Here is a 14,977-nt window from a genome sequence, read left to right as displayed (position 1 = left end):
GGGGGAAAAGTTTCTGGCTATTCCCTCAATATTTATCATCTTGTACACCTCTATCAAGTCACCTCTCATCCTCCTTCTCTCCAAAGAGGAAAACATTAACTCACTCAACTTATCTCCATAAGACATGCTCTCTAGTCCAGGCAGCATTCTGGTAAAACCTTCTCTGCACTCCCTCTAAAGATTCCACATCCTTCCTAAAATGAGGCGACCAGAACTGAACATAATATTCCAAGTTTAGTTTAACCAAGATACCTTGGCTAAGAGTAGTGGGGATTAGACAGGTAATTACAAGCCGGTGAGGTATTTCTCTTAGGTTCACAGTTCAAAGTAAATTTATTATCAAAGTACATATACGTCACCATGTAAAATCCTGATTCATTTTCTTGTGTACAAAGAAACAGCAAAAACTGAAGCAAAATAATAATAAAAAATAATTAAGCAATAAATATTGAGAATATGAAATGACCCGGGTCCAATTCCACCACTGCCTGTAAGGGAGTTTGTACACTCTCCCCATGAATGCATGGGTTTCTTGTGGGTCTCTGCCACAGTCCAAAGATGTACCGGTGAGTGGGTTCATTGGGCAGCATGGACTCATTGGGCCAGAAGGGCCTGTTACTGTGCTGCATCTTTAAATAAATGTAACGCTCGAAGGGTTCACTGCTAATGTCTTAGTTTTTTGTAATTCACTGCTGAAGTAACGGTTTCTCTGTAGCAGCAATGTTTGGGTTATGGCTGGAGATAACAGGACTATGGTTGCATGTTAGCCAATCAGGAGTTTGTTGCCCTGTTTTGTGATTCTGAAAGCAGTTGATTTTGTGGGCTTTTGCCAGAGGGAGAGGGAGAGGTGAGGAGAGAAGACACAAATGGAGAGATCTGGTAGACTGCCGGACGGGGTGGACTTGGAGTGGGGGTCCGAAGGTCGGCGAAGCTCGGAGGAGACTGACGGTGGAAGGACTACTGAGTGAGCTCCAACTTTGTGCACACACTGTTTAATAAGATTTGGGCCCTTTTTCTTTTATATTTTGTTTCTCTACTAACCATATATTCAAAGTAAGAATTATAAAGCTTAATCATTTAATCGCATATTGTGTACTGTTTGTTATTTCGGGGTACTGATTTGTAACAGGGGACAGTATCCACCCAAACGAGATGTCTTAAGTTTGGCCGGGCAGGGGGTTATCCACAGTCCACTGTATTAATACAGTCCACTGTATTAAGCTGCTAGGCGAAGCCAGTGTTACATAAAAAATATATTTGAGGCAGGCAGATAAGCAACCATCTAGTTAAGGAACACACATAAAAGGACGCAGCAGGCCAGGCAGCATCTCTAGGAAGAGGTACAGTCGACGTTTCAGGCCGAGACCCTTCGTCAGGGTCTCGGCCTGAAATGTCGACTGCACCTCTTCCTAGAGATGCTGCCTGGCCTGCTGCGTTCACCAGCAACTTTTATGTGTGTTGCTTGAATTTCCAGCATCTGCAGAATTCCTGTTGTTTGTTGTTTGCACCTAGTTAAGGAGAGGTTTAGACAGCTATGGGCCAGATGGGACCAGCTCACTGCGCCACACAGAGGCCAGTGACGAGTTAGGTCAAACAGCCTGTGTGGAACGGTTTTGAGAGGTTGGCGGTGAAACATATCAACTCCTGTCTCAGAAGCAACTTGGGTCCACTCCAATTTGCCGACTGCCGCAACAGGTCTACAACAGATGCCAACTCATTGACTCATCACTCAACCCTGGAACATCTAGTCTTCAAAGATGAATATATTAGGATGTTCTTTATTGACTACAGCTTGACATATAGGAAGAGTGAATGAAAATCTGAGGTCAACAGCTTTAAATTCCTCGGTGTTATTGTCTTAGAGGACCTGTCCTGGGCCCAGCACACAAGTAAAATTACAAAGCAGAGCAGAGCCTCCAATTCCTTAGGAGTTTGCAAAGGCTAAAACTTTGACAAACTTCTATGTGGTGGACAGTATATTAACTGGTGTTTCCTGGTAGGGAAACACCAATGCACTTGAACAAAAAATCCTACAAAAAGTAGTGGATACGGCCCAGTTCATCACAGAAAAGACTTCCCCACCACTGAGCACATCGACATGAGGCGTTGTTACAGGAAAGCAGCATCCATCATCAGGGACCCCTACCGCACATGACATGCTCCCTTCTCGCTGCTGCCACTGGAAAGAAGGTACAGGAGCCTCAGGACTCACACAACCAGGCTCAGGAACAGTTACTACCCCTCAACCATCAGGCTCTTGAACCAAAGGGGATAACTTCACTCAATTTCACTTGCCTCTTCACTGAACTGCTCCCACAACCTATAGACTCACATTCAAGGACTCTTCATTTCATGTTCCTGATAGTTATTGCTGATTTATTTCTTATCATTGTTTCTTCTTTTTGCATTTGCACAGTTTGTTCTCTTCTGCACTTGGCTGAACATCTTTGTGTGATCTTTCATGGTTGCTATTCCATTACGGATTTGTTGATTATGCCCTGGGGAAAATGAGTCTCAGGGCTACACATGGTGACATATGTTCTACTTTGATAATAAATTTACTTTGAAATTTTGAACTTTGAATATTAAAATATGGAGGAAAGGGGCAGAGCAAAAGCTGACATGTGATAAGTGCATCCAGATGGGCAGATGGGGAGGGTAGGGGAAAAGAAAGAAATAGGATGAAGGGGAGGCAATTGGATCAGGATGAGAGAAAGAAGTAACAAGGAGAAAAGGGACAGAGGGCAGTGGATAACAGAAGTTAAAGAATTTGATGTTCATGCCGCTAGGTTGGAGGATGCCCAGGCAGATTATGATGTGCTGTTCTTCATATTTGTACGTCACCTAGACCTGGCAGTGGAGGAGACTGTGGACAGATATGTCACTGCCAGGGTGAGAAAGGGAAATGGAATTAAAACACCTGAGCACTGGGAGATCCTGGCTAGCCCGGGGGATGGGGCAAGATGGAGCTCAGCGGAGTGGTCACTCAATCTGGGCCCAGTCTCACCATCACAGAGGAGGCAGCAACAGGAGCACCAGGTGAAATAAAGAACACACGAGAATTCATGTAGAACACTGCCTCACCTGGAGGAGTTGATTAAGGGCCTAGATAATGGTAAGGGGAGTGTAGGGGTGTTGCCCATGTGGAGTTTACATGGTTTCCCTATGATCGCATAGGTTTCCTCCCAGACAGTAAAAATGTGCCAGTAAGCTCATTTGATACTGTAAATTGCCTCTTTGCGTACAAAAAGAGGAACTGATAAGAAAGTCGAAGTTGAGTTTACTGTCACCTGCACAAGTACAAGTATGCACAGGTGCAGCAAAAACTTACTTGCGGTAGCACCACAGGCATATACATATCAACATACAAGCTGCATTCACAAAAAAGATAGTTAATAAATATTACACAATTTTTAGAAGTAAATAATACAATTAGAACCATTTTAGGATAAAGTAACCATAATGTTACTAAACTATAATAATCAAGGTCCTGAAGAAGGGTCTCAGCCCAAAACAATGACTGTTTATTCATTTCCATAGATGCTGCATGACCTGCTGAGTTCCTCAGTTGTGTGTGTGTGAATTTCCAGTATTTACAGAATCTCTTGAGTTTATGATCAGGGCTTTGCCAGTATGTTCAAGAACCAAATAATTAAAAGGAAGTGATTCCAGGAATGAAATGGTTATGATACGAGGAATGTTTGATGGCTCTGGGCCTGTACTCACTGGAATTCAGAAGGATTGGGTGGGGGGGGGAAATCACATTGAAACCTTTCAAATGTTGAAAGGCCTAAACAGAGTAGATGTGGAGGATGTTTCCCATGGTGGGAGTGCCTAGGACAAGAGAACACAGCCTCAGGATAGAGGGGCACCCTTTCAAAACAAAGATGCGGTGAAATTTCTTTAGCCAAAGGGTGGTGAATTTGTGGAATTTGTTGCCACATGCAGCTGTGGAGGCCAGGTCATTGGGTGTATTTAAGGCAGATTGATAAAAGGTTCTTGATTGGACATAGCCTCAAAGATTACAGAGTGAAGGCCGGGAACTGGGGTTGAGGAGGAGGGAAAAAAAAGGATCAGCCACGATTGAATGGCGGAGCAGACTCAATGGGCCAAATGGCCTAATTCTGCTCCTATGTTTTATGGTCTAAGTAGCTATTCTTGAACCTGTTCAAGTAGGATTTCAGCCTTCTTGTACCCCAAGGGTTCACAACCTCTTTTAGTGCCACGGACCATTAACCGAGGGGTCCACGAACCCCAGGTTGGGAACCCCTGTTGTACCCCCTGCCCAACAGTAGTTGCGAGAAACTGGCATGGCCTGGATGGTGGGGATCGACGATCACTACACAAAGGCGTTGGAGGAATTCGCCGTGTCAGGCAGCATCTATGGAAAAAATAAACAGTCGACTTTTGGGTGGAGACGCTGACTTAACAGTGAATGCTGCCTTTTTGAGGCAACGTGAGAGACTGAAAGAGGACAGGAAGTAAAGTAGCTTTATTGGCATGGCATGGGGCCAAAAGGCAACGTTTTTTACGCGGCGCACCCGCAGCCAATCAGGTGGTCCCGGCTTCTGCACCAATGGCGAATCAAAATGTCTCAAACTCCGCGCCAACGACCAATCAAGTAACCCGGTTCCCGCATCGATAACCAATCAAATGGTCCCAACCCCCAACAATGGCCAATCAAGTAGTTCCAGGACCCGCATCCTGACCAATCAAACGGTTCTGGGTAGGACATGTCCCGTCCCTAATCAGGGACGCTGCTCGGAGCGGGACTTCCACCCGGCTCGAGCTGTCAACCACCTCTAGAAAGTTTTTTTGTTTAGGAAACAGATTGTCAAAATATCGATAACTTACGCTTGGAATTTGTTATTCATATCTTCAAGAATTCCGAGAAAAAATAACGAATATTAAGTAAAAGAACGTAATTATACAAAAATAGCTACTTTAAAAAAATACACACCAGCCTCTCAACGAGGAGGCCGAATCTCCGGCCGCGATTATGCGCATGCGTTCGAGCCACGGCCACGGCAAATGGTTCAGGCCAAACCTCAGCGGAGCGAAAATCTCAATTTCAAAACCTGCTCTGGTCATAATTTTGATTTTCCTAGTCTATGAATTGAGATAATGAATTTAGAAATGGGCACACACCCGTACTTATCTGCGACGATGTATTTAGATATTATTTGTAAAACTGATTTTAAAAGTATAAGAGGTTAACAGTAAATCCAAAATTCTAATAAAACAAACATACAGCAATACACAAAAGTGCTGGAGGAATTCAGCAGGTCAGGCAGCATCTATGGAGGGGAAATAAACAATAAACGTTTCTTTTCAGGACTGGAAAGAATGAGAGCAGAGACAAGAATAAAGGGTGGGGTATGGAGCATCTGGGGGGGGGGGGTGAGCTGGCAAGTAATAGGTGAGTCCAGATGGGGAGGGAAGGTGTGGTTGAAAGTGGGAATAATGTTAAAAACTGGAAGGTGATAGGTGGAAGAGGCAAAGGGCTGAAGAAGACAGACTCTGGTGAGAGAGGACATGAGAGCCTGGAATAAAGGGAAGGAGGTGGGGAAACAGAGGGAGGAATGTGTGTGAAGGCAGGGAGGAGCAAAGAAAGGATGAAGGGGCCAGAAGGATAAAGGAAAACAAAAGGATGTGTGGGGGTTGGTGAGGGAGATAGATGTTGATGCTGCAATGTTAGCCAGCCATATTAATTACAGTTCCCATTCCCATACTGACATGTTTGTCCACGGCCTCCTCTACTGCCAATTTGAGGCAAGACACAAATTAGAGAAACAACACCTTATATTCTGCTTTGGTCATCTCCAACATGATGACTTTGACATCGACATTACTACAGGAGATAGTAAAGGCATAGGAGAGATGCACATGGTGGTCCTGGGGGACTTCAATATGCATGTTAGCTGGGGAAAACAAGATCCCAAGAGCAGAAATTTGCAGAAGGCTTTTCAGAGAAGCTTGTGGTGGAAACCACAATGAAAAAGGCAATTCTGGATTTGGTGGTGTGCAATGAACCAGATTTAATTAGGGAGCTTAAAGTAAAGGAACACTTAGGAGACATTGATCATAACAGGATAGCAGACATCCCACCCTGTAAAAATTCATTTCAGGAAGGTAGCGCCATCAATTTGCGGGAGACTCCTGGAACTTCCAGGAGAGGTGGGATATCTACAATAGAGTAGCTCCTTAGCAGCTAGCCAGCTAGTTTAAATAATGTTAGCTATGCTAATGAATGAATGACACCTGTTAAACTCACCTCAACATGTCTTTTACAGTCTTAACCCACCATGGGCAATAGAAGAGTCACTGTTGCAAACAGCGCATCGAGCAACACTATCATTATTTTGACCCCTATTGGGCAGGGTACACTTTAGGGTAGTCTGGGGTGAAGTACACTTTATATTTTCTTTTTTTGGAACACTCTGCCATGGCGTGCTCTCGCTGTCGCTCGCACTCTCTCTCTCATGCGCTCTCGCTTGCTTGCTCTCACTCTCTGTTGTGCGCTCTTTCTCTCTCGTGGTCACTCTTGCACCCTTGCTCTCAAAAAAATTGATTTCCGCGATATTGTATATAATTTGTGGGCATCGGGGAGCCACTATTAATATGCAGGAAACTCCCGGAACTTCCGGGAGAGATGGGATGTCTGGGATAGAATTCAGCGGTACTTTGAAGGGAGAAACTAAAAGTGTATGTATTGGTATCACAGCAGAGTAACGGTAACTACAAAGGCATGAGAAGAGATGGCCAAGATTGATTGTAAGAGGACTCAAGCAGGGATGACAGTAGAGTAGCAATGGCAGATCACTGCATCCAAAGAAGAAGAAACGTTCTAAAGGGAGGATGGGGCAACCATGGCTGGCAAGCACTGGCTCCACTAAGCTACCCGAGTGCATGGCCACACAGAAACTCATTCCCACTCCAGCACTTTTGTCCGCGGCCTTCTCCACTGCCAATTTGAGGCGAGACACAAATCAGAGAAACAACACCTCATATTGGCCTTGGTTTTGTTTCTGTGCAGCTGGAATCTTCTGTTATATAATGTTCTATAACAGTGCCATGCAGTTTTCGGGCCATGTGAAAAAGTTCCTGCTCAGAGCAATGGTTGGTCCATGCAGCTATAAAAAAATGGTGGGAGCGTTGCTGACAAGGGAAGGCTTGCCATTGTAGCGGAGGCTGCAAAAGGAGCTCCAATAGCAATAAATAACACACCAGGGCTGGTGTGAAATACTGCCTCACCTTGAGGAGTTGATTCAGAGCCTAGATAATGGTGAGGGAAGTATTGGGCTGTTTTCTTTTCCAGGTACAAAGAGCAAAAGAGAGGCAAGAGTGGGCATTGGATTGCTGGAAAATCATGCTGGAGAGGTGGTCTGGAGGCATACCTCTCCAGGATCATGCGTTTGTTACTCTGAAAAGGTAACAATGGAGAACAAAGAAGTGGTAGCCAAACTGAATAAGGGGGCAGAAGTGAACATAGTCGTTATTACTAAGGATAAACTGCTTATGAAGCTGTAAAGTCTGATGGACGACACCGCAGGGTTCTGAAAAATATATCTGGAAAGATTGTGGAAAGTTGTGTTTTTGAGTAATATTGTTTGATTAAGCATTCTTTGTCATCTACATAATGTATTGTGGGTTATATGTAAAAGTACATAAACAACATATGTCATCACACCACCATGTCCTTGTGCCTCACTTAAAGTGAAAACGAATGTACACGAGTTATCTCCCAGCTCACTTGCCTTCTTTTCAATTAGTTTTTATGTTCTGGGTTACAAAACATAGCAGCAAAGCTATTACAGCACCAGGGATTGCCCGAGTAAGAGATTTCTTCTTGTGAATGTGTGTGTTTCCTCCTGGCGCTCTGGTTTCCTCCCACAGTCCAAAGATACGTGGGTGAGTAGGTTAATTGGTCACATAGTCATAGTCATAGTCATACTTTATTGATCCCGGGGGAAGTTGGTTTTTGTTACAGTTGCACCATAAAAACATGGGTGTAATATGCCAGCACAGGCCCGTTGGGCCGGATGGGGCTGTAATCATCCCTAAATATAAATAAATAAATACTCTGGAATTTACGATTAATAGTAATTAATCAGGAGGAAATTGGGTTCAATTATTAATTAAACCTTTTTGTTCTAGCATTCAATGGAAAGAAAGCTGTAATGGTTTGTTATGAACTGTCTCACTGGATCTGAAATTTTATAATCAATTGTGAATTAATTTGCAGTAATGAGTTTGTTCGTTACATGCCGTGCCGTACGATGTGGGTGATCATGGTCTTCTGACCACAATTGTTCTTGGCAAATGTTTCCACAGAAAAATGGTTTGCCATTGCCTTCTTCTGGGCAGTGTCTTTACAAGACAGGTGACCCCAGCCATTATCAATACTCTTCAGAGATTGTCTGCCTGGCATCAGTGGTCACATAACCAGGATTTGTGATATGCACCAGCTGCAGTGCCATGTGAGAAAACTTGTAAACAAGATCTCACAAACAACAATATGATGGAAATGAGCTGCTGTTTATTTTATTTGCCATTGAGACATAGCTAATTTCCTCTTCATGAGGAGGGGACCTTCGTATCTTATATAGCACCTGAACCAGTACCTTTGAAAGAGCCTTTTACACTTGAGAATCATTTGGAAGGATATGTTTCTCTTCACTCAATAGCAGTAGCTGGTCATTGTGCACCTTCTCCAAGCATGATTCCTCTGACTTAAGTCAAATGAAATTCCGGAAGCAGAATCCCTCCTACTGAGCATTCAGTGCTGTTAGTGGAAGATGAATTTCGAGGCCAGGGAATCTAGAGATTTTTTGTATATGCATATGGATAAATATATATCTATTCATCGACAGGTGGCAGGCGACAGGGTGAACCTCTTTACAGCACCTGTGATTTGGTGTGTCATCAAAGACTCCAACAGATTTCTATAGTGGAGAGCATTCTGACTGGTGGTATTATTGGGTAAAGTAATGTGTGGAAATGTACATAATTCACAACCACCAACATTGAGTTGGGGTTTTCACTTTAAGATGCTGGTCTGGTGTGATGACCTAATTATGTGAAGGGTTATTACCCGCTTTGTGTTCAGTTTTTTGGTGTTCAATGAGTGAATTGCTACAGCTTTTCGGAAACATAAAGTAACTCTGCCGATTTATTTACCAGAACCTACTATGGTGACTCCGAGGTGTTGAGAGGCCGACCAGGCGGTCGTGGCATCAGGAATGAAATCACCTGGCACTTGTAATGGTTGTTACATATACAGACTCAACCACAGATGACTGCAGGTTTTCTTTTGGAGCTGCAGCACTCAGGGAAGCCCTCAGGGGAACCATTAAGACCATTGGACTGTGGGTGATATGCCATGGTGTGATGCCTAATGCTGAGGTTCTCAGCCATCGCAGCCCAGAGGTCTGACATGAATTGGGGACTGCGGGTGGGGTACCATACCGAGCACCCAGGTGCTGATAAACGCCCGAGCCACGGCTGGGGCTGTTGTTGATGCTGGGGGCAGGGGGCAACCTCTTGCCTCATGGTCCACCATGACAAGGAGAGGCATGCAACCACAGTGTGGTGGGGTCGGGTGGAAAAGGACCAACAACATCCACATTTACATGGTCAAACCGTTGCTCAAGATCTTCAAAAAGTGCCAGTGGTGTTTGAACATGATAAATATAGGTTGCTGAAAACTCACCTTTTACAGACTTTTGGACTATTGGAGTCTGAGCATGCATATCCAAGGCTTTTCAGCACGTTTAGCTGGAAAGTCAATTTTTTCCAAGGTCGATTAATTTAGGGGCTACCATCAGGTACCTGTGTGCTTGGAGGTCATTCCCAAAACAGCATTTGGCCTTTTTGAGTTTCCGTGCATGCCGTTTAGGTTGAAAAAATGCAGCACAGACTTTCCAACGGCTGATGGACTCTGTATTAAAAGACTTAGATTTTCTTCTTGTTTACCGGGATGACATACTTGTCGCCAGTGCATCCAAATCCAAACACGTATCCCATCTCCACACACTTTTCAAGTGCTTAAGCCAACACGGGTTTAACCCTGCTAAATGCCAGTTTGGGTTGTCAACCACTGACTTTCTTGGCCATTGTATCTCCACAGAAGGTGCGAAACCCCTCCCATCAAAAGTAACCACCACTGTGGATTTCCCACCATCTCGCATTACTAAAAAATGACGGGAATTTTTAGGTACGGTGAGTCTCTATCATCGCTTCATTCCGTAAGCTGCTGAACTTATGCTTTCCCTGCATAATGTGCTTAAAGGCAAAACCCCTAATCACGTGCTGGACTGGTCAGTGGACATGACCAGGGCATTTGATGATACCAAATGAGCTCTTTCTAATGTATCCCTACTGGTACACCCACTCCTGCTCCCATCACAACTATAGCCATTACTACTGACGCTGTCCTGTGCAATGTCTCAACCGGTTGCCCTCGCCCCATCGTGCCCGCATACTGGAGACGGACTCTTTTCCACTCCATACATGGCCTCTCACACCCGGGCCAGAAGGCCTCATAGATACTGGCTGCACTAAAGTTTGCGTGGCACAACCTCAGGAAGGATGTACATGATTGAACTGCAGCCCATGTGGAGTGCCAACCGGCAAAATTAACCATCATGTTCTGGTGCCATTGGCTCCTTTTGAGGTAACTGAGTGACGGTTTGACATTGTCAATGCAGACCTTGTTGGTCCTCTCCAAATCGGAGGACCCGCAATCGCCCATGGCTGAGTTTGCATAGGGACAGCCATTATGATTACCAGGTGATTTCATTCCTGAAGCCACAACCTCCTGGTCAGTCTCTCAACAACGTTTCCTCCCTCCTCAGTAAATGTAATTCCTTTTCACCTATTCCTGCAGTACTCTTGGGTTCCTGATGACCTGCATTCCATCTCGTTTGTTTTCATCCGCCATGATGCACATAAACATCTCCTTGGGCCGCCTTACTATGGCCCATTTTGCTTTTTCGAACGGGGAGAAAAGATTTTTGTCATAGGTAAGAGGGATAAACCTTAATGTATTTCGGTAGAGCACCTTAGGCCTGCCCACCAAGATTTAAAGGATTCCGCTATCATGCCCCTGGTGTCGGGACATGGTGGCAACACACCCCTGGACAAGCCAGAGACACCTGCTGTTCCTCCACCTATGGTACATAGGACCCGAGCTGGGTGCTCGTTCGAGCTCCGGACAGGCTTTTAGTGAATTCTGGGGGAGCCTGTGTAGGGTCACGTAATTGAGAGAAATGTACAGATTTCACAACCTCCAACATTGAGTTGGGGTTCACTTTAAGAGGCTGGTCTGACATGATGAGGTTATTATGTAAAGGACTTTTACCGCACTTCGAGTTCGTTTCTTTTGGTGTTCAATAAATGAGTTGCTTTGGCTTTTCTGAAACATAAAACACCTTAGCTGTTTTATTTGCATAATCGTACAATGTCACCACCTGGTTTGGTAGCTCCAGTGCACAGAATTGAAAAAAAGCTGCAGAATATTCTAGATTCAAATTTATTTATCAGGTGTACACTGAAACGTTCAGTGAATTGCGTCATTGGCGTTGAAGCTTCAGCATAGCCGAGGGTGAGCTGTGGGCCGCCTGCAAGGGCTGCCGCATATTCCGGTTCCAACATAGTCTGGTAGATTCAGCCAGCTTCATCACGGGCACTGGCCTCCCCACCACCGACAACTTAGTGTTCAATCCAATATTGCACCACCAGTAAGGTTACAGGATGGCAAAGTTATCTGTTTAAATCTAAGCATACCAATGAAATATTTCTTCTCTGAGGATCATCACCTTGTCGTGGTGGGGAGGCTCGTGCGTTCCGGAGATCCTTGGAGCAACGCCATCTGGAGCTTAGCTGCTGGTAGGTCATCCATGGTGGAAAAGTAAATGGGAAGTTCCAGAGAAAGAGCAATCCAATCAAAGTGTTACTTTTTCTTTGTTATATCTCTCTGCACGTTGGTCTTTTTTTTAATGGTTCTTTTGGGTTTGTGGCTGCCAGTAAGGAAACAAATCCCAAGGTTTTATCATGTATACATACTTTGAACATAACTGTACTTTGAACTTTGAAGATATCACTGGCAGAACCATCACAACAGCACTGAGGATGGAGGAAGGCTGCAGCAGCGAAGGGTCCCCTGAAACCTTTCATTCCACATTCCTGGACCCCAATTTCAACCTGTCAAGGACAGTGTGGTAGCTGCCCATGCATCAGCCTCCCCACGTGAAACAGTCACGCACAGGCCATTAAGGGAAATAACTCCTTAGCAATCAATAAAATGGGTCTGGTTTTAAAACCTTTATCACAAATGTAAGGTCACAGTAAAATAAAAACAATATCCATGCATCTGGACATCCAATTAAAATTCTCAGCAGAATAGTACTTGCAGGAAGTTTTATTAACAATGGCTGTGTGAAAACTTTGATAACGCTCTTTCAAACTTCTTTCTGATCAATTTTTGATCAAATTTCACACCTTTGTCTCTGTACTTAGAATTTAAAACTCCATCAGTAGGGTGAAACTATATTGGGAGATTCATTATATTAGGTATTCTAAGCTTGCACTCCATCTGCTGTCGATACACCATGATGGCAGAGTATTCTGACAACACCTCCCAGAGCTGTGACCTCAGCCAACAGGACAAAAGGAACATCACCAAGGTAGCCTCCAACCTGATGGCATGAACATTGACTTCTCTAACTTCCGCTAATGCCCCATCTCCCCCTCGTACCCCATCCGTTATTTATATACACACATTCTTTCTCTCTCTCTCTCTCTCCTTTTTCTCCCTCTGTCCCTCTGACTATACCCCTTGCCGATCCTCTGGGTTCCTCCCGCTTTCTTTCCCCCTGGGCCTCCTGTCCCATGATCCTCTCATATCCCTTTTGCCAATCACCTGTCCAGCTCTTGACTCCATCCCTCCCCCTCCTGTCTTCTTCTATCATTTTGGATCCCCCTCCTGTCTTCTTCTATCATTTCAGATCTCCCCTCCCCATTCCACTTTTAAATCTCTTACTAGCTCTTCCTTCAGTTCGTCCTGACGAAGGGTCTCGGCCCGAAACGTTGACTGTACCTCTTCCTAGAAATGCTGCCCGGCCTGCTGCATTCACCAGCAACTTTGATGTGTATCGCCAAGGGCTGGAAGGGTCTATTCTGTGCTGTATATCTAAATAAATAAAATTGACCCAAATTTGTCATCAAGCCTAGGCACCATAATCTCTTCTTCAAGTGCCCCTGGATTTTGTCATAAGTCTGCCATGGTCAAATGGTAGAGCTGACTCAATGGGCAAAATGGCCTAATTCTGCTCCTAGGTCTTCTGGCCACTTTATTAGGTACACCTGTTGATAATGTAAGTATTTAATCAGCCGGTCATGGGGCAGTAACACAGCAACGTGAAAGCATGCAGACATGGTCAAGAGGTTCAGTCGTTGTTCAGACCACAAACATCAGAACGGGGAAGAAATGTGATCTAAGTGACTTCGATTGTTGAATGCTAGTTGATGCCAGACGGGGTGGTTTGAGTATCTCAGAAACTGTTGAACTCCTGAGATTTTCTCGTACAACAGTCTCTAGAGTTTACAGAGAATAGTGCAAAAAAGAAAAACATCCAAAGTGTAATAGTTCTGTGTGTAAAAAAGCCTTGAGAGAGGGGTCAGAGGAGAATGGCCAGACTGGTTCAAGCTGACAGAAAGGCAACAGTAACTTGAATAACCACTTGTTACAACAGTGGTGTGCAGAAGAGCATCTCTGAATGCACAAGACGCTGAACCTTGAAGTTGTTGGGCTACAGCAGCAGAAGACCACAAACATACACTTAGTGGCCACTTTATTAGGTACAGGAGGTGCCTAGTAAAGTAGCCAATGAATCTATATATATGCACAGTACAGTAGCATAGCAGTTAGCACAGAGCTTTATAGTGCCAATAATCACCAACCGGGGTTCAATTCCTGCCTTTCTCCCCGTAAGGAGACTGTACATTCCCCCCATCCCCATGACAGCTTGGATTTTCTCCAGGTGCTCCGGTTTCTTCCCACATCCTAAATTTGTATGGGTTAGGGTTAGTAAGTTGTGGGTATACTATGTTGGCACCGGAAGCATGGTGGTACTTGCAGATTTCATTCATCCTCGGACTGTGTTGACTGTGAACACAAACCAACGCATTTCACTGTATATTCTTTATCTGTTTACTGTACATGTGACCGATAAAACTGATCTTTTAACTGTGCCAAGTGACAGCACTTACAGTGCAGTCCATCTCTATAAACCTTGAGTTAATAAACGATCATTAAGAACTCCCATCACCCAGGACTTGCCCTGTTCCCATTGCTACCATCAGGGAGAAGGTACAGGAGCCTAAAGGCACACACTCAGCGATTCAACTTCTTCTCCTCTGCCATTAGATTTCAGAATGGACATTGAACCCATGAACACTACCTCACTACTTTTTCATTTCCATTTTTATACTACTTATCTACTTATTTAATTTATATATTTAATACTGTAATTCACCATTTTTTCACTATTAATATTTATGCAATGTACTGCTGCCACAAAACTAACAAATTACATGGTGATTTTGAACATGTTTCTGACTCTGGTCAAGTAAACCTGATATGACAACAGGAAAGCAAACATTCAGTCCTTAATATTTTTCTTGAATGTGAACTAAAGGTGAAAGGCTTTGCAGCAGAACTTGGTGACCCGAGGGCAATGTGGCAACTTGCAAGTCATTCCATTCTCTCTCCTCCCCAACACCAACTAACAAACGTTACTGGATAATGAAAGTAAAACACGTTGAAGGAGAGATAAACCAACATATTACCTGGAAGTTAAAGCACGACCTAGCACCATTGTGGTTTACTTCTTCTGAGCAGATGCAGGACCAATTTATTTATTTTAAAAGATCAAAAATTAAACAGAACAAGGTCAGAAATGTATCTGGACCTGAA

The 14,977-nt window shown here is 44.2% G+C and overlaps 1 protein-coding gene across 1 annotated transcript in view; it reads right to left on the bottom strand.

Annotated features, from left to right (window-relative positions):
• Nucleotides 1-4,994, bottom strand: part of LOC140197889 (eukaryotic translation initiation factor 4E type 2-like) — a 29,496-nt gene extending 24,502 nt beyond the window's left edge. The window contains exon 1 of the mRNA XM_072258453.1: nucleotides 4,855-4,994. Coding sequence (XP_072114554.1) covers nucleotides 4,855-4,874 — 20 coding nt within the window. The 5' untranslated portion in view covers nucleotides 4,875-4,994. The remainder of the gene's footprint in view (nucleotides 1-4,854) is intronic.
• Nucleotides 4,995-14,977: the final 9,983 nt, after the last annotated feature.

Source organism: Mobula birostris, chromosome 5, assembly GCF_030028105.1.
Source record: "Mobula birostris isolate sMobBir1 chromosome 5, sMobBir1.hap1, whole genome shotgun sequence".
Classification (NCBI taxonomy): Eukaryota; Metazoa; Chordata; class Chondrichthyes; order Myliobatiformes; family Myliobatidae; genus Mobula; species Mobula birostris.
Note: the sequence above shows the minus strand (reverse complement) of the source record. Positions and strands in the feature narration are given on the sequence as shown.